This window comes from Microcebus murinus, chromosome 19 (genome assembly GCF_040939455.1).
Source record: "Microcebus murinus isolate Inina chromosome 19, M.murinus_Inina_mat1.0, whole genome shotgun sequence".
In the NCBI taxonomy this organism is placed as follows: domain Eukaryota; kingdom Metazoa; phylum Chordata; class Mammalia; order Primates; family Cheirogaleidae; genus Microcebus; species Microcebus murinus.
Genome location: NC_134122.1, coordinates 41,904,104 through 41,924,238, shown reverse-complemented (window position 1 = coordinate 41,924,238; position 20,135 = coordinate 41,904,104). Strand labels below are relative to the sequence as shown.

The 20,135-nt window shown below is 44.7% G+C and overlaps 1 protein-coding gene across 3 annotated transcripts in view; it reads left to right on the top strand.

Moving 5' to 3' along the window:
- Positions 1 to 20,135, top strand: part of PCNX2 (pecanex 2) — a 264,024-nt gene that overhangs the window by 219,300 nt on the left and 24,589 nt on the right. For all 3 annotated transcript variants that reach the window (XM_075995467.1, XM_012738242.3, XM_012738240.3), the window contains exons 26-27: positions 12,067 to 12,320; positions 19,108 to 19,341. In XM_075995467.1, the coding sequence (XP_075851582.1) occupies positions 12,067 to 12,320; positions 19,108 to 19,341 (488 nt within the window). The remainder of the gene's footprint in view (positions 1 to 12,066; positions 12,321 to 19,107; positions 19,342 to 20,135) is intronic.

The window sequence follows — 20,135 nt, the reverse complement described above, 5'->3', positions numbered from 1 at the left end:
GGTTCTCAGTGTCACATTTAAAACACACCTGGGGGCCGGGGCACAGTGGCTCACTCCTGTAATCCTAGCACTCTGGGAGGCTGAGGCAGGCAGATCATTTGAGCTCAGGAGTTCGAGACCAGCCTGAGCAAGAGTGAGACCCCATCCCTACTAAAAATAGAAAGAAATTAATTGGACAACTAAAAATATATATACAAAAAATTAGCCGGGCATGGTGGCACATGCCTGTAGTCCCAGCTACTAGGGAGGCTGAGGCAGAGGGATCGCTTGAGCCCAGGAGTTCGAGGTTACTGTGAGCTAGGGTGACGCCACCGCACTCTAGCCTGGGCAACAAAATAGGACTCTGTCTCAAAAACAAACAAACAAACAAACAAATAACAACAAAAAAACACACCTGGGTCCAGTGTTGCTGAAGGACTGGAAATTGGAACTAGGGGAGAAATTGCCCACTAAAGTAATAAAGAGCTGAACTTGTTCCGTGGCTCAACATGTGGGTCCTGTCCTTGTCTTGATTCTTCTCTGTGACGTTCATTCTGTCACTGTACTTAGCACTCTGTTGCCCCATCTTTCAGGATGGATTTAGTTAAAGGTGAGGATTATCAAGTGAATGTTTGACAATTAGGAAATAAGTGTCCCAGGACAGCCTTCTAGTGATAGTAATGATGGAAGTACCCAGTCTTTCTGTCTCTGGCCCTGGTGATTTCAGGGAAAATAAAAACACTGAAAGACGAGTCTTTGCTATGGCAGGAAAAGCTCCATTCTTCAGAATTAAACAACCAACAGTCTATTGGAGGGTTGTCACTTGATTTACTTTGATGAGTAAATAAAATCATTCTTATCCTCCCTGGAGGTTTGTTTACTAGAAATTCTAGTTTTCAAAAATGGAATAAGAAATTAAAAAAATTTTTTTTTGAATTTTTAAAATTTTTTTATTTCAGAATATTATAGGGATATAAATATTTTGGTTACATAAATTGCTTTTGTACTGCTTGAGTCAAAGTTGTAAATGTGCCCATCACCAAGGTAGTGTACATCGTACCCATTAAGAATAAGAAATTATAAGTATGCAATTTTGTAATCAAATGGGTAGAAAAATAAGTCTCTTTTTCTATGAATTATATACGTATTGAACAATCTTAAAGCAAATGGGGCTCCTTGAAATATAAAATTCTCATAATGCTCTTTCCAGAAGTTAAATCCAGTGTGTTCTAACAAGCACAAGGATGTCCTTCCAGGGCAGATGGCTGGAGTTAGATGACCTGAATGTTCCTTTAAGTTCCTATCCTAGGATTCTGTTCTGGAGAATGAATGTGGGTAGAAGAAGAGCTGAGAACCACCCCCACTGGCACTGCAGGAGAAATTTGGTGGTGGGGAGGGTGGGATCCTACTGTGACCCTGTCAAAAATGGCAATCATTCAAAAACTTTTTCAGGTCTATTTTGACATTATTTTGTCTGGTCATAAAGCAGCCCTTGATATAACCAGCTGGTAAGAGGTAATACAAGTTTAGAATTCCAATTTTTCTTTAGAAAAATGTTATGGGTGCCCTTCCCATGTTAACATCTCCACCATTCAGCTCCGTCTCACGCATCTTGTGTTCCCACCCTACAACGTGCACTCCGGGCTGTGGACGTGAATTGCTGGGAGCTCAGCAATGGCCATATCTAGTGGCTTCCTCTTTTTGTGGCCCTGAGCAATTCAGGAACTATCTTATCTGTGACTTCAGAAGGAAAAACATTTTATATAAAAATCCAACATACACATCCCAAAGTATGTGCCTACAAATTCCATCTGCAGTTTGAAAAGCACTGGCTAAACTGAACCTAAGTCTAAGAATGTCCACTCGACCAGTCAGTGGCTGATTATGCTTTATGGGTGGCTCAAGCTCCCTCTCTGTGTGTCTCCCTTCAGCTCAAATAAATGTTAAAACATCCACAATGAATAACGCTAAAGATAATCATGTTGATGAAATTTTGGATTTTCTGTGGAATCCAGTTCAATTTTGGGAGACAGCTGAGAGTTTTTTCTCAAAGTATCCATATAAGATCAGGAGGAAAATTGGAGGGCCAAGAAGATCAATCTTTAAAATATATTGGGCATTTGGACTTTAATAGCAATGTTCTTGCTAGAAGGATGTAAATCGTGGCAACCTTTTCTTCCAAACAGGCTGTCTGCTGCAGGGAACCATGTTTAACATGCTCCTTTGAAGTTCCCAGCATTTCCATCTTCATCTTGTCTCTTGCTAAACATCCTACGCTTTAGTTCTGATTCCCATCACTCCTTACCTGCAATGGGACTATGAGTGGCTGACTTCCCCATCACTGGTCTGTTCCCCTTAATCCCAGAGACTATAGGGGAATCATTCCTAAGTGCAGCTTTCCTCATGTTTCCTTGAGACTTGAAAATCCCTTTTACCTGCTTGTTACCCATGGAATTAGGTTCAAATGTCTCCCATTCAATCTGACTCCAGCCAGCCTGCGTCACACCCCCTCTGCCCATCACACACACACACTTACTCTAACTCTCCCACATCTTCATCTCTGCATGGATCCAGTCCTGTGGCCCAGGCTTCCTAGGCAGAAAGGCAAGGGAAGAGTATACTTCCTTTTTGGAATGCAAGGGAAGGGTCTATTTTTGGTTGATTTCTGGTTGCTGGACCCCTTCTGTTCAGGTAACCATTCTTCTTTGGCTTCCCAACTTTTCCAAGAGAATGTCAACCCTACCTCCAGCTTGGGTGGCCATTAAAGCAGGTATGTCTACCTTTAACCAACCACACAAAGTAGCTACCAATCCTGAGCTTGTCAGAGAGAATACATTAAAATTCACTGCTACTCAGTACACAAGAATTGGTTAAAACTAGATGGAGAGAAATTATCTTAGTCAGTTAAGGCTGCTATGACAAACATACCATGAACTAGGTGGCTCAGACAGCAAACATTTTTTTTTCACAGTTCTAGAAGCCGAGAAGTCCAAGATCAGGTGATGGCAGACCTGGTGTCTGGTGAGGGCACCATTCCATCTTTGCAGACGGCTGTCTTTTTGGTATGTCCTTCCATGGTGGAGAGAGAGCACAAGCTCTTTTATGGCTATTCTCGTAAGGGCACCAATCTCTTTTATGAGGGTCCCATCCTCCAGACCTAATCACCTCTCAAAGGCCCCACCTCCTAATACCGTCATGTTGGGAAGTAGGGTTTCAACACATGAATTTGGGGGAGGACACAAACATTCAGTCCACAGCAGAAATTATACATCTCAAGGACTTCCTGAAAGGTATGAAGTTCTCCCAGAGCTCAAAGAGTTTCTAAAATCTGCACTTGGATGATGTCAGATCTCTGGAGAACTCCATCTCTAAGTCCGACTTGTTTTGGCCACCTGTAGAAGTACCTTTGCTTTATTTCACTTTGGCCACATTCTATCATCTTGTTCTGTGAAATATTAAAACAGCCCAGCAAACCTTTTGTTTGCACTTACTGTGCAATGTTATTAAAGATGTTGTTCACCAGATTGTGCAGTGTTCTCTTTATGTGGATCCTGGGGATATTATCTCTCTTGTGTTTTTGCCAGAAATAGCTATGATCCTTCCAAGCAATTATTTTGTTTTTGTCTTAAGGACACAAGAAACCATTTAAGTTCTCTTTCTATGTTGGCTGACAGAAAGCCCAGAGTGAAATCTGTGACCCACCGTTAGTAAATACACAGGATAGCATAGAATGCAGTTAGAACTCTTGATGTTTTTTCTGTCTTCATCATATTTTCTTACCCTCCATTTTCACTTAAATTTTCCCATTTGCTTTTTTATTGTGTATGCCTTTTTAGACTGACTTCATTCCTTCTTGGAGTTAGGTGGGAATAAATAAGCCCAGGCTGGCCTGGCACTGGTAGATGTGACAAAGGATGCCTGCAGGGGGCAAGTGCTTGCTTTTTTGAAGACAAGAAAAAGGAAGAGGTGAAGTTCAGGTGGTCAGTAGAGGCTGCCAGTCATAGCAGCAGTGACTGCCCCACATTTGGGCCACATGCAGGAACTCAGTAGATATTCTATGTGACAAGCCATCCGGGATCTACTAGACACACCTTCAGTACAAATGCTGAATTTCCACACCTTTAATTAGGCATTCTCATCTATCAGAACTAAAAGACTCAAGAGTCTCCCAAAGTTAGTCAAAGAAACATTTACTGAACGTCTTCTATGTCCCACTGACTTAGACCATGCGCATACAGCCACATTAATGGTGCCAGCATCAGTTTCAATGGAAACGGCAGACAGAGACAGCCTTGCCAGCTCAGCATTCATCTCTGCCAGTGCCGTGAAAGGTCACAGTGCAGGGCTGGACTGACCTTCAGCATTTCTTTTATGCTCTGGATCTTGTGAGCCTCACTGGGACTATGGATCTGGATTTGCATTTGGACAGCAAAATTAGTGCATTTGCAAAAATTATGAGGTTGCATTATTTTCATATTCTTTTCCAGTGTGATCATGAGTGTGACTCTTTTGTTCCTAAGAGCAGGTCACCCGAGACCTACCTGAACTGTGCATTTAACCATTAGCAATAATGATGTTTTTGGCAAGTCTAAGCCATCCTTCATGGCAAAATGTTTTGTTAACTGCCCTTTCATTAAGGTAGAAATGCCCCATGCTCCTCAAAGTCTGCTGTGTTAACTGTTTCACTCACATGGTTAGAAATCCCAACTCACCATCCTCCCATGTACACGTAGACACATGCATGCACATGCATATATACACACACTCACACACCCAACCTTCCCAGTTTAACATCAGAAAAAAAAATAGCCCTGGCTTTCAGCCCAATGTGATAAATGCTAGATCCACATTGAAGAATGAGGAAGGAGAAAATTGGAAAGAAACTAAGATTTTTGATGTACATCATTTAACCAGTTTTGCTAATCTCAAGTGAAAATCCTTCTTTATGCCTCTTCCTTGTGTAACCTATTTCTGAAAACTGTCTCACTTCCTCTATTGGAAGAGGGTTTCTCCCTAAATTATATTATTAACTTACAGCAAGTCAGTGTTAGTGTGTCATTGTGGTGGGGTGAGACAGTCCCCTCATTGGAGCCTAGCGGCTGCATCCCTAGAGTCCTGGTGGGCAGAGCAGTCAGGAGACGGTGGTCACTGGTCACTCTGATGCCCCAGAGCATGCAGCTTGAATTACTCACTGTTTACCATCCAGCTGTGCATTTCTGTACATCTTCACGAAAGGGAAGAAAAGTTTTATGTTGTAGAATGAGCTAAGAGACCCTTGAAATGCTTTTAAAAGAATGCTTTCGGCCAAGACCCAAAGCATTAAGGTCTTGGAGAAAAACAAATGGAATTCTGAGATCTGGGATCAGCCCTTCACTGACTCCCTTTTTATGTCATACAACCTGCTTGGTTTCCCCCTTATTGCTCTGGAATCCTATTTCATAGGCTATTATCCCAATAGCTGTGTATGTGCATTATTATTTGAAGGTTCTAGTTGTCCATTGCTGATGTATTGTGACCATCTCACCTATGCCTCTGCAGAGAGGCTTAGTCCAAACATAGCCTTTCTTTATCTGCTGCCATATGCAATGTAATGCAATATGTTGTATCTGCTGTGGATTTTCTCAATGGAGTATCTGTTGCCTGTGCATACAGTGAGCTGGGTAAGAATTCTTTCATTTGTCCATTCAAGCATTGCACCAGCAACTTTGTTAGCACCTAGTAACTACAAGACGCTTTGAATAATATGGGATCCCAGAAAAAGTGCATGGTGAATGGGGGTGAGAGTGGGTGTAGTGAAAGCTTTTGTGTTCCAATTAAGTCTCAAAAGGCACATAGAAAGATTCAAAGAGTTATTCTTTTGACCATGACTGAGTAACCAGCACTGGTATATCCTTCCTATCATAAACAATTATAAAACTGGAATATTATATTAATCAACTCTTTTCAGATATTGGACGGCAGGCAGAGCAAGGCTCTGCTCATTGAAAGAAAGGAAACACACAAAGTAAGCTTCAGAATGGCCCCCACTGTCTGCCTAGAGTTGCTTTCTTGTCTGCAGTTCAGAAAGGTAAAGCCCAAACAGAGCACTGTGGTCTTGTTAACTAGAGGGACAGAATCAGAGTACTGGGCGGCTGCAGTAGCTGGACTTTGTGGGTCAGAGTACCGGAGAGGATTGAATTGCACAAAGAGGAAGCTGCAGAAATCTCTATGGAGATGCCCTTTAGAGACTGGATGAATATTCACCTGCTGTTTCAGAGGCACACCCTGATAGAGAATGGTAATGGGTATATGTGATATAATAAAGATTATGTTGGCTGCACAGTGCTGGGAGATGGGGACGTTCCAAACAAGCAGTAGAAAGACCTTGCTGGACATCCCAGGAATTCAGCTGAGACCCCAGAAAGACCAAGCTTTAGGAGTAGAGATATTATCACCCTAGAATAAGAACTACTCCCAGCCAAAGACTTAAAACAAGTTTCAAAAGGATCAAGCCGACAAGGTGATGGGCAAATAAATTAACTGCTTGACAGAAAATAACTATTTTAAAGGAAGACAAAACAAAGTCCAGACTGTCAAAACTATAATATAAAAAAAAATAATATCCAACATTATAATAAGAGTTTCCAGATATGCAAAGAAGTGGAAAAAAGTGACCCATAGCCAGGGAAAACAAAACTATAAATAGAAACACACCCAAAGATTTTGGAGTTAACAGACAAGAAATTTCAAAAAGATATTAATATGTTTAGGAATTCAAAGGAAAAATGATCATAATGAATGAACTGGTAGATAATATTAGTAGAGAGGAAAAGTACACCAAAAATTGAAATTTTAGAACTGAAAAAAGATACAATGTGTGAAATGAAAAATTCTGTGAATGGAATTAACCATAGAACAGAACAATGAACTCAAACACTATTAATAGAGACTATACAAACTGATGTAAATAATAAAAAGGCTAAAGAAAACTAGTATGGAACAAGTGACCTATGGAACAATTTCAAGTATTCTAACATTTGTGTCATTGGAGTCCCAAAAGGAGAAGTGAGAAATGGTAGTAGGAAATCAATTGAAGAAATATTATCCAAAATTTTTAAAAATTTGGTGAAAAATATCAGTCCATAGATTCCAGGAGCTCAACACATCCCAAGCAAGATAAATATAAAGACAACCAAATCTAAGCATATAATAATCAAATTTATGAAAATTAAAAGTAAAAAATTATAAGAGCATATGAAATTTTTATCATTTTATAAAGAGCATGAGAGCGTTCGAAAACACACACACATTATATCCAGGGAAACAACAGTGTGGGTTATCACTGACATCTCATAAAAAACAATGCAAGCCAGAAACAGTAGAATGATACTTTTTAAGCACCTAAAGGAAAAGTTAGGTAAAATTAGATGACAAGTTAGATGAATTCATTGAAAAATACAACTTTCCACATCTGACACCAGAAGAAATAGAAAATCTGAATTAATCTACATCTGCTAAATAAATTGAATTCCTAATGAAAAAAAAAAACAAAACCCTGGCTACGAAGAAAAATCCAGAATCGTGGCTTCATTATGGAATTCTATTAAACATTTAAGCAAGAATTATTACTAATTTTACTTATACTCTTTCAGAAAATAGAAGAAGAAAAAGCACTTCTCAATTCATTTTATGAGGCCAGCATAAACTGGGTTTTCAATATATAAATCAGACAAGGATATCACAAGAAAACAAGTCTAAAGACCAATCTACCTTGTGAATATATAGTCAAAAACTCTCAACAAGGTATTTGAAAACCAAATCCAGCAATATATAAGCCTACGATGTTTATGTAGTAATGAAAAGTCAGTTTAATAAGTGGAAATTAATCAATATGATTCACCACATTGACAGAATAAATGAAAAAAGTCATTATCCTTTTGATAGGTACAGCAAAACCATTTGCTAAAAATTAATACCTAACGCCGATTTTAACACAAATTTTAGACATCTAGGAATAGAAGAAAAATTCCTCCTATTGATAGAGAGCAGTTATGAAGAACCTACAGCTGATGTCTTAATGCTGAAAGACTGAATACTTTCCCTCTTCGGGAACAAGGCAAGGATGCCAGCTCCCACCACTCTGTTCAGCAGTGTGCAGGAGGCCCCAGCTGTGCAATGAGGTGCCGAAAAGATAACAAAATCAAAAAGAGTTTTTAAACTCCTCGAAAGTGTTGCCTACATTCACTGTTTCTGTTTTTCCCCCATTCTTTCTTGAATGCACTCCCATCCGACCACCCCTCCCCCACCCACAGGTCCATCACAACTTCTCTTGCAAAGATCACTGTACACCTCCATATTGCCAAACCTAACAGTTAATTCTTCATGCAGTTTGACCTGTAAGCATCATTTGACATAACAGATGTTCCCTCTTCCTTTAAACTTTTTTTTCACTTGTTTTGGTTTTTTTTTGGGGGGGGGGGACTTTCTGGTTTTCTTTTGAATTCATTTGCCACTTCTGCTGAATCACTTTGCTGGTTTCTCTTCACCTGCCCAACCTCTAAATGTTGGAATTCTCAGAGCTCAGTTCTCAAACCTCTTCTCCATGCTTTCTGTGCACTCTCCCTAAATGGCTTGAAATAGCCCATAGACACTAATAATTCTCCCAGATTTTGCAAATCTCCAGCCAGAATTTTCCCCCGGTGCTCCAAATTCCTTAACCCAACTGGCTCCTTCACATCTGACATCTCGGTTTGGGTCAACGATGTGCACGTAAAGCTTAACATATGCAAAAGGAAATCCAGAGTCTTCCCTCCACCCATACCCAAAGGCTGCTCCTCCTGCAGTCTTCGCCTCCTCTGTAAGTAGTAATTCCGTTCTGCATCCTGCTCAGGACAGAAACCTTAGCATCATTCTTCACTCATTTTTTCAAAACCCCATATCTAAATTGGTCAGCGAATCCTATCAGACTGCCTTCAGATATATACAGAATATAATGATTTCTCACTGCTTCCTCCAGCCACCTAGGTCTGCATTGCTTTTCTTTCTCATTGGGGTCAACTAACAGCCCCATAAGCGATGCTCTGGCTCCCACTTTTGTTCCCTCTACAGTTCATTCTCTGGGCAATAGCCAGAGTGGTTTCCTAAGACAAACCATTCACCTGTTCCTCCAACGCATTGTAAGTAGGATCTGCCCCTGGCTACCTCTCTGCTTCATCTCCTGCCACCTTCCCACTTGTGCACTCCACTATACGCTTCCTTGCTGCTCTGGGCACATGACAAGCATGCTCCCATCCCAAGATGCTCCTTCCCCAAGATGCTGCCACCCCAGGGCCTTTGACTTGGTCTTCTCTCTGCAACAAAAACTCTTCTCTCAGTTACCTGCACAGAGTGCACCCCTCCTCCTTAGGTCTCTGCCCAGACATCCCCAGGGAGGCCTTCTCTGCTACCCCTATTTACAGTAGCTATCCCCACCCTGGCATCTCATCCTGTATTCATTTGTCTGTCTTCTCCGCCCTAAACCTATAAGCTACACAGGGACGGGGATTTTATATCTTTTTGAATTGCTGTATTCCCAGTACGTAGAGCAGTGTCTGGCGCACAGTAGTCACTCATTACTTGGTGAATGAATGAATGTATTCATTAGCTCATGCATTTATTTATTTACTGAATTTCTATCTGTCAGGCACTGCCCTTATGGAGCTCCCAATCTAGTAAAAACAGAAGTCATAACTACTGTTTGTGAGTGGTGGTTACTAATCACTTTGTAGGTGCCACTTTCTTCAGTCCTTACAATGGCCCATTTAACAGATGAGGAGACAGGCTTGATCCAGTTCAGTAACTTGACCAAAGTTAAGTAGCTGGTGTGTACAACTTTCTCTCAAAACCTGTTTGTTAACCACTGATTCTCACTGAAATAACATTCCTCCGTGTTAACATGTAAATGATATCTCCATATAATTTTGTAAATAGTTGAAGTATATTTAAATAGTAACTCTCAACCAATAATTCCTTGGTGAGGCCCAGAGTGATGCAAGCATCTCTTGAAATGGGATGTCTCCGGGGCCTCTCACAGCTACCTTCTAGTCTGCTACTTCTTGCTGCCTCCTGTCTTTTCTCTCCTTCTCTGCTCCACTTTGACCATTTTATTTAACTTTTTCAACTTTACTTGATTCTATGTCTGCCTTTCTTTCTGCTGTTCCTAAGCTGTCCCATTGCTCTGTCCTCTGGAACTCCGGTTTCATCCATCTCTTCCATTTCCTCTTTTGTCCTTTTTGACCCTTCTGTCAATAAATCTGCTCGGGAACCACCTGTCTCAAAAATGATACACACAGCACCACCACTGCCACCAGCAGCAGCAGCAACAAATGTTGCGTCAACCCTGCTGTCCCTTCTAGCTTCTTTCTTATTTCTGCTTTTCTCTTTACTCTGACTCATAGTGCTTAGCAGCTGTTGACTCCTGTTTTGTCACTACCAGTTCGTTCTTTATCCTCTTGTCCTCATGGGGCTGTCCATTTCACTGTTGAACTCCCAGTTGTTAAATGATCTTCCTTACGATAAACTCCACACCCTGAGACTGCTTCCTGTTAGTCACCATGATGCCCTCCGGGACTACAGAGAATATCTGTTCACATTTCCCCGTGGAACTCTTCAGAGAGTTCATGAAGGCAACCACAGCTGCCCTTACAGATTCTGTTTCTGCAAAGTAAAAGCCCCTGGATCTTTTAACTCATTATTCAGAAATAGAATTTTAACTTTTCTAAAACTCTTTAGTTTCTTAATATGTAATTAATAATCTTTATAATCTTGTTCAGGTCAGTACTAATCTACTTTTTTTTTTTTTTTTTTTTGAGACAGAGTCTCGCTTTGTTGCCCAGGCTAGAGTGCCATGGCATCAGCCTAGCTCATAGCAACCTCAAACTCCTGGGCTCAAGCGATCCTCCTGCCTCAGCCTCCCGAGTAGCTGGGACTACAGGCATGCGCCACCATGCCTGGCTAATTTTTTCTATATATATTAGTTGGCCAATTAATTTCTTTCTATTTATAGTAGAGATGGGGTCTCGCTCTTGCTCAGGGTGGTTTCGAACTCCTGACCTTGAGCAATCCGCCCTCCTCGGCCTCCCAGAGTGCTAGGATTACAGGCGTGAGCCACCGCGCCTGGCCAGTAATCTACATTTTTTAATGGAGAAAAGATTTTTAAAAATGCAACTTGCTCAGATTCTCTAGCTTTATTTCATTTTATTAGTGACCCTGTATGTGTAGCATCTAAGGGCATAAAAGGAATTTTCCCGTGGAAGTTGTCCCTTTGTTTTGATGTGTTTAGCTGACATGCAGTGTTTAGGTATCCTACTTTGGGTTCATAGAATCAATGAAATTATCAAAGTACTTGCTAACTGTGGTAGTATACATTCACAAATGGTGTAGCTGAGTTTTTGGTGCTCTGTGCATGACATTCCCTTCATTCCTGTTAATTTTCAGTAAATATGAGATTCTGTCCACCACCCCAGTCTGCTTAGATACATCTAGATCATGATTCTGCATACAGGGCCGTGCCAGTAACCTCATGTCATTGGCATCCTATGTCTGTTTCCCTTCAAGTTATTGATGAAAATGTTGAATAAGTTATGATGTTCTGTTTTCAAAAGTTGTTGACACCCACCATCTTATCATGTCTCTGGAATTAAGTCCTTTGGGAGTATGCACAGTTCACACCACATATTGATCACTGTGGTGTGGGGTTTGCTGGGGTACCCCGCAGCTTGGCAGCAGGCCCTCTTGCAGGCATCCTTCCTGGTAACCCTTCAGCACACACCCAGCTGCTCTCAGACATCCCCCCCTGCCACCATTCTTAGCCCCCATCTGTCAGTTACGACCTGTAGGTCAAGGCTGTGCCCATCCTCAATTTCAGCCATTAACATCCATGAATGAAGAGTTAACAATTTTGAGAATGGTGGCTTCTTTGCAGGGGCACTCTTTGAACTAAGAATTAAAAAATCTGATGTCTAGACTCTCTTCCACACCCTCCCCTCTCCAGAAGGCAGGAGGAAATCTATTCAAAGCACCTCTAGCGTGACTTCTCATCTAACTTCCATCACGTTTGTCCTCGGCCAGGAACCTACTGCCAGCAGAGAGAGGTGGAGGCCATCATGGAAGGAGACGAGGATGACAGAGGCTGCTGCTGCTGCAAACCAGGCCACCTGCCGCACCTGCTGTCCTGCAACGCCGCGTTCCACCTCCGCTGGCTCACCTGGGAAATCACGCAGGCGCAGTACATCCTGGAGGGCTACAGCATCATCGACAACAACGCGGCCACCATGCTGCAGGTGTTTGACCTCCGCAGGATCCTCATCCGGTATTACGTCAAGGTATCGCTCTGCTCCCCAAACACGTGTCTAGGAGTAATGCTAGGCCGGCCCAGGAAGCTCCTGCAGAGCTTTGCATTATAGAAAGCCAGATTTTAAAGCTTCCCCTCAGCCTCTGACTCCACAGCCCTGCAGGTTTGGGAACCGTTGCTTGTGTGACAAATCCTAGAGGGCTTTGCTTTAGCCTGAGGTTCGTGCCCCCGAGTTGTCTTCTAAGCCCGGACACTACAGGGCAGTCCATCCTCCTTCCTAGGTCCACGTCTGCACTTCCACCGCAGCACGAGTTGCTTGTAATGATGGCGGCGACAGATTTAAACGGCCTAGAAATATTACTAAGCCTCGACGTTTGAGTTATAAGCGTCGAATTAGATGCTCTGCAAATTGTTCGCTTTAGAATCAGAATTATATTTTAAGCTCAAGATGAAAACTCAAAAATACAGCTAAACGATCCAATCAGGATTGGTTATGACAGCCTTTTCTCCTCCTCAAGTAGAGACTAATAACACTTTTTCAGTTGTCTGGCCCACCTGTGTACTGCCTCAGAAAACGTGCCAGTTTGGAATAAGCCTCCCAGAGAACGAGTGTGGCCCTTGACTGAGGACGCAGGGTGCTGAGCAGGGCTGGGTGTTTTCTGAGCGGGAGGGAGAGGCGAGGGCAGCGTGGCTGAGGATGTCTCTGCAGTGTGTCCTACCCTGGGAGACGACTTTGCACAGGGGATCCCTGGACAGTCCACACAGGGGTCCACATTTTAACGTTCGAAAGCAGGAAGCTCATCTGTCTGAGGCTACAAAACTCCCTGCCAGCTGAGGCTGAGACGGGTGGCCTGGCACAGATGAGGCAATGCAGATTAAAAAGATAACACGGGCTCCTGAAATTTCAACTACCTAACAAGCAGGGCGTTTGCTTAGAAGTTTGGAATAGCTACTGTGGAGGTCCCCCACATCTGCAGTCTCTGCTGAAGCTTCCTGGACACAGAAAATAGACTGTGACAGTCCGAAGGGTAAATGACCCCCAGTTAATCATCTTCCTAAGTGATCACAGCATGAAATGTTTGCAAAACCCCTTTCTGCTGCAGAATATATGCAAAAGATCCGGCAGTTTATACCACCTTTGTGCGTGCTAGAAAGATGTAAATTGTTATATCCAAATTTCACACAAAGCTATATGTGTTTTGTCCAACCTAATGCAATTGGGGAAGATTTGGGAAGCAAGTCAGGGGGTTGTGACCTGTTACCTAAGTTCTAGGCAAATTCAGTTTACCAATTGGTGTTAGACTTGGCAGCAGGACATGAAATAATAGTAGCACACACATGTTGAAAGTTTATTTCTTTTTTTTCAAATTAAAAAATAAATATTTTAGAGATGGGGTCTTGCCCAGGCTAGACTCAAACTCCTGGGCTCAATCGATCCTCCCGCCTCAGCCTCCCTAGTGGCTGGGACTACAGGTGTGAGTCACACCGGCTAAGAAGCTTATTTCTCTCCCACATGGATCAAGGCTGGTATGGTCTTTTTGCTCCACGAAGTCCTTGGGACTCAGGTTCCCGCCAGCTGCCAGCTCCATCGTTTTAAGTGTATTCCCATCTTTGTGTTCCAAGATGTAAGTTCCAGGCTTAAAGGGGTGGAGGAAAAGACAAAGACTAGCAGGCACGCACCAACTGCCCCTTAAAAGTTTCCTGGAAGTTGCCACAGTATGCTCCTGCTGTATCCCGTCAGCCGGAATGTTGTCACGTGCCACCAGAGGGTCTGGAAAGTGTACCCTGGACAGCCGTGAGCCCAGAATGAAACTGTGAGCTTGTGGAAGACAGATGATGAATGCTAACCAGCCATCTCTGTCATCTCCCTCGTCACGGAAAGGAAGTATCCCTTGAATATATATCTCCTTTAGTTCTCAGGAGGCAGCAGGGCAGGGTGGCTGCAGGAAGGGCTGGATCCAGGGGCTGACTGGTCAAGGGGACTCCCAGATCCAGGAAGCAAGTGGCCAGGAGGGGGCAGCTAGGCCAGCAGTGTGGGTCTAGACAGGCTGGATGGGTGAGCCCTGGAGTTGGGCACCTCCTTATTGCCTCAAGAATAGGGCTAGACTCTTGCCTGCCATCCAGAGCCCTCCACGGTCGGTCGCTTCCAGCTGTGTTTCCCACTCCACTCTCCCCCTCACCGCTCCGTGCACACTCTACGCACACCCTCCCTGTGCCTCCCGCCCCGTGCCCTCACTCCTCCTGCAGGGACTCTCCCCTCCCTCCTGCGTGCCCTCAGCTTCTCTGCCAGTCTCAGCTCCCACGGCGGCTCTTCCTCCCCAGCTGCCTGCACGTCACGCCTGGCGTGCACCTCTTCTTCCTCTGTAAACCTTTCCTGCTTCACGGCAGCTCCTGAGACAGAGGAGCCGCACCTGACTCCTCTTGGGGTCCCCAGAGCTCTGTGTGACGACTTGCATGTCGAGGTGCCAGACACCTTTTTTTGGACTGAATGAACAAAGATTCCAGGTAACGTGGATTTGGAGTCTGGACGGAAAAGGTGCAAATCCAGGCAAGGGCCCGAGCACCCTGCTCCAGGCGTGAGTGGTGAGACCTGGCTTCAGTACTGAGCCACCGCTCTGCCTTTTCGTGACACAGATGTGTGGACAGACCTGACCCACACCATGGGGCCAGCAGCGGGAGAGGAGGGTGAGGCAGGGGGTGAGGTTGAGAGGCCTTGTCCAGGTCCAGCCTCCCTGGCTGAACCCTCTTGGCTTTTCCAGAGGTCTCTGGGGCTCCACGAATGGACCAGCTTTTTGATGCTTCCAACTTTGGACTGCTAGTAGATATTCACCTTCCTCTGCTCCTAACTCCTAGAAACGTGCCTCCCAGTTCCCTAAAGGTTTTCTAATATGACATTTTCCCAACTGACAAACAAATCCAGGGTAATGTGCAAATGAATGGAAGAGGGCTCAGGGAGGTCCCGCCGGAACCTGCCTGGTAGTAGTTGGCTTGTGGGAAAACAGCACCCTTAACTCTGTTTTCTAAGAGAGGAGAGTGATGGCAAGATGGGCATTGCAGGTGCGGTGGGAGAGTTGGGCAGTGCCGAGATGTGTTTCCTAGCACAGCGCTTCTCACCAGGTGGGGCAGCCCCGTGGCAGACCCCCCCAGCAAGCTGGATAATTACAGATTCCCAGGTCCAACCCAGAAATTCTGATTCCATGGCCTTGGGTGGGGCCCAAGGACTTATATTGTTCAATAAGTTTTCTGCATGATTTCATACATAGCTAGGCTTTGGAACCACCAAAGACATAATTAGACCCAACAGAAACAAGGACTTTCTTAACTTCAAATCGGTGCTTAGGAGGGGCTGAGACTCTGGGGCTTCCCAGTGCCCCCCTGGTTCATTTACACGGGCACTGTCGGGCCTGTCACATGAAATCATCTCTAAATACGGCCATCAGTGCCCTCCCGCCCTTCAGTGAGGGGTGGCCCCGAACTTGCACTCATTGCTCTGCTGCAGCTAGTGCATGGGAGTTTCAGGAGGGCTGGCTGGTGATTAGAACAGAAGGAACATTTTAGGGTGAAAACAAATGAATATTTTCTTCTTGGGCCTCAGTTGCTAAGTGAACAAAGTTGCCTTTACAGCTCCCAATTAAAGTTTCAGGAGTTCGGTTTCATTCTTTCTATTATTTCCTTATTGGACAGGCAAATTGAAAAGGAAGACAAATTTGAAATAATTTCTTTAAACAAAAGGATTTTTTTTTGGTCTGCTAATAAACTGGGTCAGTTCCCCCACCCTCTATGAATATATTTGAAATCATTTCCTTCCTGGCCAGCGACTCGAGGTTTTCCCTGGTGTCTCCTCCACCTCTCCTCGGTTTATTAGCGCTTAAAACCCTCTTAGCAGTCAAGAAATCAGCTTTCCGCGAGGGCCTGGCTTTCCTGCTGCCATTGTTTCCGGGCAGCTCTTTCCGACAGGAGATGCGCTTATCGCTTGCCTTGCAGAACGAGGAGTGAACAACCTGCTCTGCCTGCCAGGGGCCCCTTGCTGGAGCATGAGTTGTCTGAGGGAAGACACTGATCTGCAATTAAAATGAGGGACCCAGAAAATCCCTGCTGGAGGAGGCAGATATCCTGCATGAATTCAGGCGGGTCCCCCTGTCACCTCGGCTCAGGCTCACCCTGTCAACGCATCCGCACCGCCGCTTATCTGCTCTGTGTAGTGCTGTATCCGTTTCATCCCGACAGATGCTGGAGGATTTCGCAGCACTCGTTGACTGTGTCTCCGTGGCAGGATTTCTGCCTAATAAACTGGAGACGGGACATGGCTTGGAGTTGGCTGGGACGGTCCTGCTCTCCCCTCGGGGGGGCGGGGGGGGGGGGAGGTGTCGGTGCTGCGACTGGGGACGCTGGGTGTGGCAAGGCCGGGGTGTGGTCCCGAAGTCAACACTCGAGGTTTGGCCAGACCTGGAGGAGGAGGTTTTAACCTCTGGGATTCAAATCCTCCTTAACTATTCCGACTTCATCGGTCGTGGGTTCTTTTCATTCCTCCCCAGCAATGAATGAAAATGTGAACTTTCGTCTTCTGATTTTTGTTTGTTATTCCTATCCGGTACGTGATTAGGACGTATCGAGGGGGAAAAACCAGACCAGATGTTTGCTAGGGCCAGATGTTTGCAGAGACCAAACCAAATTTCTTTCTTTTTTTTTTTTTTTTTTCTTTTTTTCCCCCTTTGTCATGCTCAGCTGAGAAGCGGTGTCTGTGGCTGCAGGCACAGGTCCTGGGCATCGTGACTCTCTTTTGCTTATAACTTTAGGCCGACTTACTTAAACTGTCTCCCTCATAGAAGCTTTAATTGATCCAGCCAGCAAGGAGACGAGAGAAAACCCTCCAGATTCAAAATTTATGTCTTTGAATATCAGATGTGCACTCTGGTGACCACCACAGACGCAGCCGTGTCCTGCCCCCTAATGCCGCCCTGTCCCCTCATCCCTCTGCCTCAACCTCTCCTGGGCTGCTGCTTCTGCCTGCCTCCCCCGAGCCTCATGCTCTTCCTGCTTGCTGGGTAGGTAAGTCACGGATGTTCAAGACATGGCGCTTATGTCTACTTCTTGCATATGCAAGTGCCGTGGGCCAGGCCACGTGCCGAGTTCTTCATACATAGCATCTCATTCTAAACCTCCGAACCACCATCCAGAGTGGGCTTCCCGAGCGCGTCTGTCTCACCCACCTCCTGCCTTCAGCTTCCATTGGCCTCTTCCTCCATCCCTCCCTCTCTCCCTTCCTCCTTGTGTTGAGGGGCTTTCTCGATTTCAGGGCTGTCCTGGGGCGCAGTGTTACAGAGGGTAGGAGGACAGGCATGCTACTCAATTGTAGATATTGCCTGCAGACTTCATCCCTCCACTTCCTCATTTTGAAGGCAGGTTGACAGTGGCGCCTAATAGAAAATACGTCCAACAAGAAGCAAGGCCACAGCCAGGAGCTACACAGATTAGTCTTCCCATAGTCCAGGCTGCCCTCTGTCCTGACAGCAAGAGAAAGGCTAAGTCAGGCGTTTGCAATTGTTTGGCTGAAATCAGAGACCAGTGTGTCTGTCCCTTCACCTGCTCGACCTCCTGGGAGAACGTGACACCAGACACCGGTAACCTGAGGCCTTGAGCTCCGGATTCCATCTCCCAGCCAGAGGGAAGGGAGGGCAGGAGCGGGTGGGCGGGAGGCCCCCCTAGCCAGGGCTTCTCTCTGTGTAGGCGTCCGTCACCGAAGTCTTTGTTCCATCCACCCGAGGTTCGCTTACTTTCTGTTTCCTTGCATGGAGAGAAAGTGTTCATAAACAGTGAAGGCCAGCAATGTAGAGTTGGACTCCAACAGGAGCACACATGCCTGTCACTTTGCATCAGACACCTCGGCGGCCCCTTGTCCCTCGTGATTTCAAGATGAGACGTGCAGCCGTGTTCCGGGGTCTTGTGAGCCTCACCAGCCCTGAGAGCCACTTCCCTTTTTCTGTTATAACGACATTGCTGTGGATGTCGGAAGGTGCTCCTCAGCCTCGGACTTCGATCTGTTGCTGAAGTGCCCCGTCAGGCTTGGATTTGTATTTTCTCTGTTGCATTTGTATTCCTCATGGCCAGGTGCTAGCCTTGTTGAAAGATGAATTCATTCAAAAACTATAAGATGGTTTTCGATAAAGCTGTAACTTAGAATAATGAAGCTGGAGCGGGGGAGAGGTGTTGTCCCCAGTTGGGACTGATACGTACAGTGTCTGATTAAGGGGGAAACATGGGAAGGATATTTATCTTTGAACGGATCACAGATGTCCACTGCCTGGGCACCCAGGATTAAGGGTATACGTGTGTTACTGCGATCATACATCATTAGCACTTTCCGGAAGAACTGTGTTGTTTTAGTTCATTGAAAACCCTTTGGCTGTGGCCCTGGAAGAGGGTCTGTCCCCATCTCTTTCAGCTGGATCAGCCCAGACTGGCACCCACAGAAGCCCACAGTAGCCTAAGCAAAAGGGGCTTTTTTGTTCTCCTCGCAGAAAAGGATAGGGCCAGCTGTCATTCTTCCTCATCACAGAAACTCTGTCCTGTTACATTCTGCTACATTCACTTTCCTCTTCCCTACCATAACGCTTGAGAGAGGACACTTTCGAATGTCTCAAATATGCATCCACCCAGCAGGAAATACAAGTGATACCACATGTGGGGATTTCATGTCTCCTACTTTCCTGAGGTTGTTTTACTTTCTCAGATATAATAAGTAAAAAAAAAAACAAAAAAAAAACTTCCCTGGCTTTCAAATGGCTGTAAGGGCTCAAAATCTTGCTTTCTCTCTGCAGAGTATAATATACTATATGGTAACGTCCCCCAAGCTCCTCTCCTGGATCAAGAACGAGTCGCTTCTCAAGTCCCTGCAGCCCTTTGCCAAGTGGCATTACATTGAGCGTGACCTTGCAATGTTCAACATTAACATTGACGACGACTACGTCCCGTGCCTCCAGGGGATAACACGAGCTAGCTTCTGCAACGTTTATCTAGAATGGATTCAATACTGCGCACGGAAACGGCAAGAGGTAGGTAAGGGAGGTGGGGCGTGGGGGCATAGAATGCAAGTTTAAAAAACAAGGAAGATTTTAATGTTCATCTCTTTCTTATATTCTATGGTAGACTTATAAGATAGAGGGGAGAAGAAAATAATATTTGGGTACATGTTTAAGTTAGGCAAAATTAAATGAAGAATCAACACACTCTGTCTCCAATGAAGGAGACTGGAGGGTATTTGTCCCTTTATACTGTGCTCAGGGTCACTAAAGTTTTCAGCTTCTACACTGAAGCTTTAAGACATTGGAAACTTCTTTCTTCAAAATGACATGTTGAGATTTCCATACAAAGTATGTCTGAGCTGAAATCAGGAGGATTTCCTGAACATGTTGAATCATGGACATGCCAATTCTATTTAGCAATCAGATTGTCCAAGTTATTCCTGTTCATCGTTTATTTTCTTGTGTCATTATTGCTCTTGTGCTGAGAGCACTTCTTGAGGTGAATCCTGCCTCTCAGAAATAAAATTAAGAACAGTGCCAGCTTAGCCAGCTTATCAAAAGAAGAGCAGAGGTCAGAGGAGGAGGAGAAAGGGGAGGGTAGCAAATGTAGGGAATCGTTTATTTTGCTTCTTAGGATTTGAAAATCTGAGTCAATGGGTTGTGGATGCGGAAACTGGGTCCAATTTGGAAATAACTTCAGATGATGCAGTATGTGATACGTGCTGTAGCACCGTGTCACTGGCCCAGGTCTGTGACCTTTTTATGTGTAGTTAAAAACGTGGCAGAAGAAGCAAGTGACACAACCAACTTTCTTTAGAGAAACC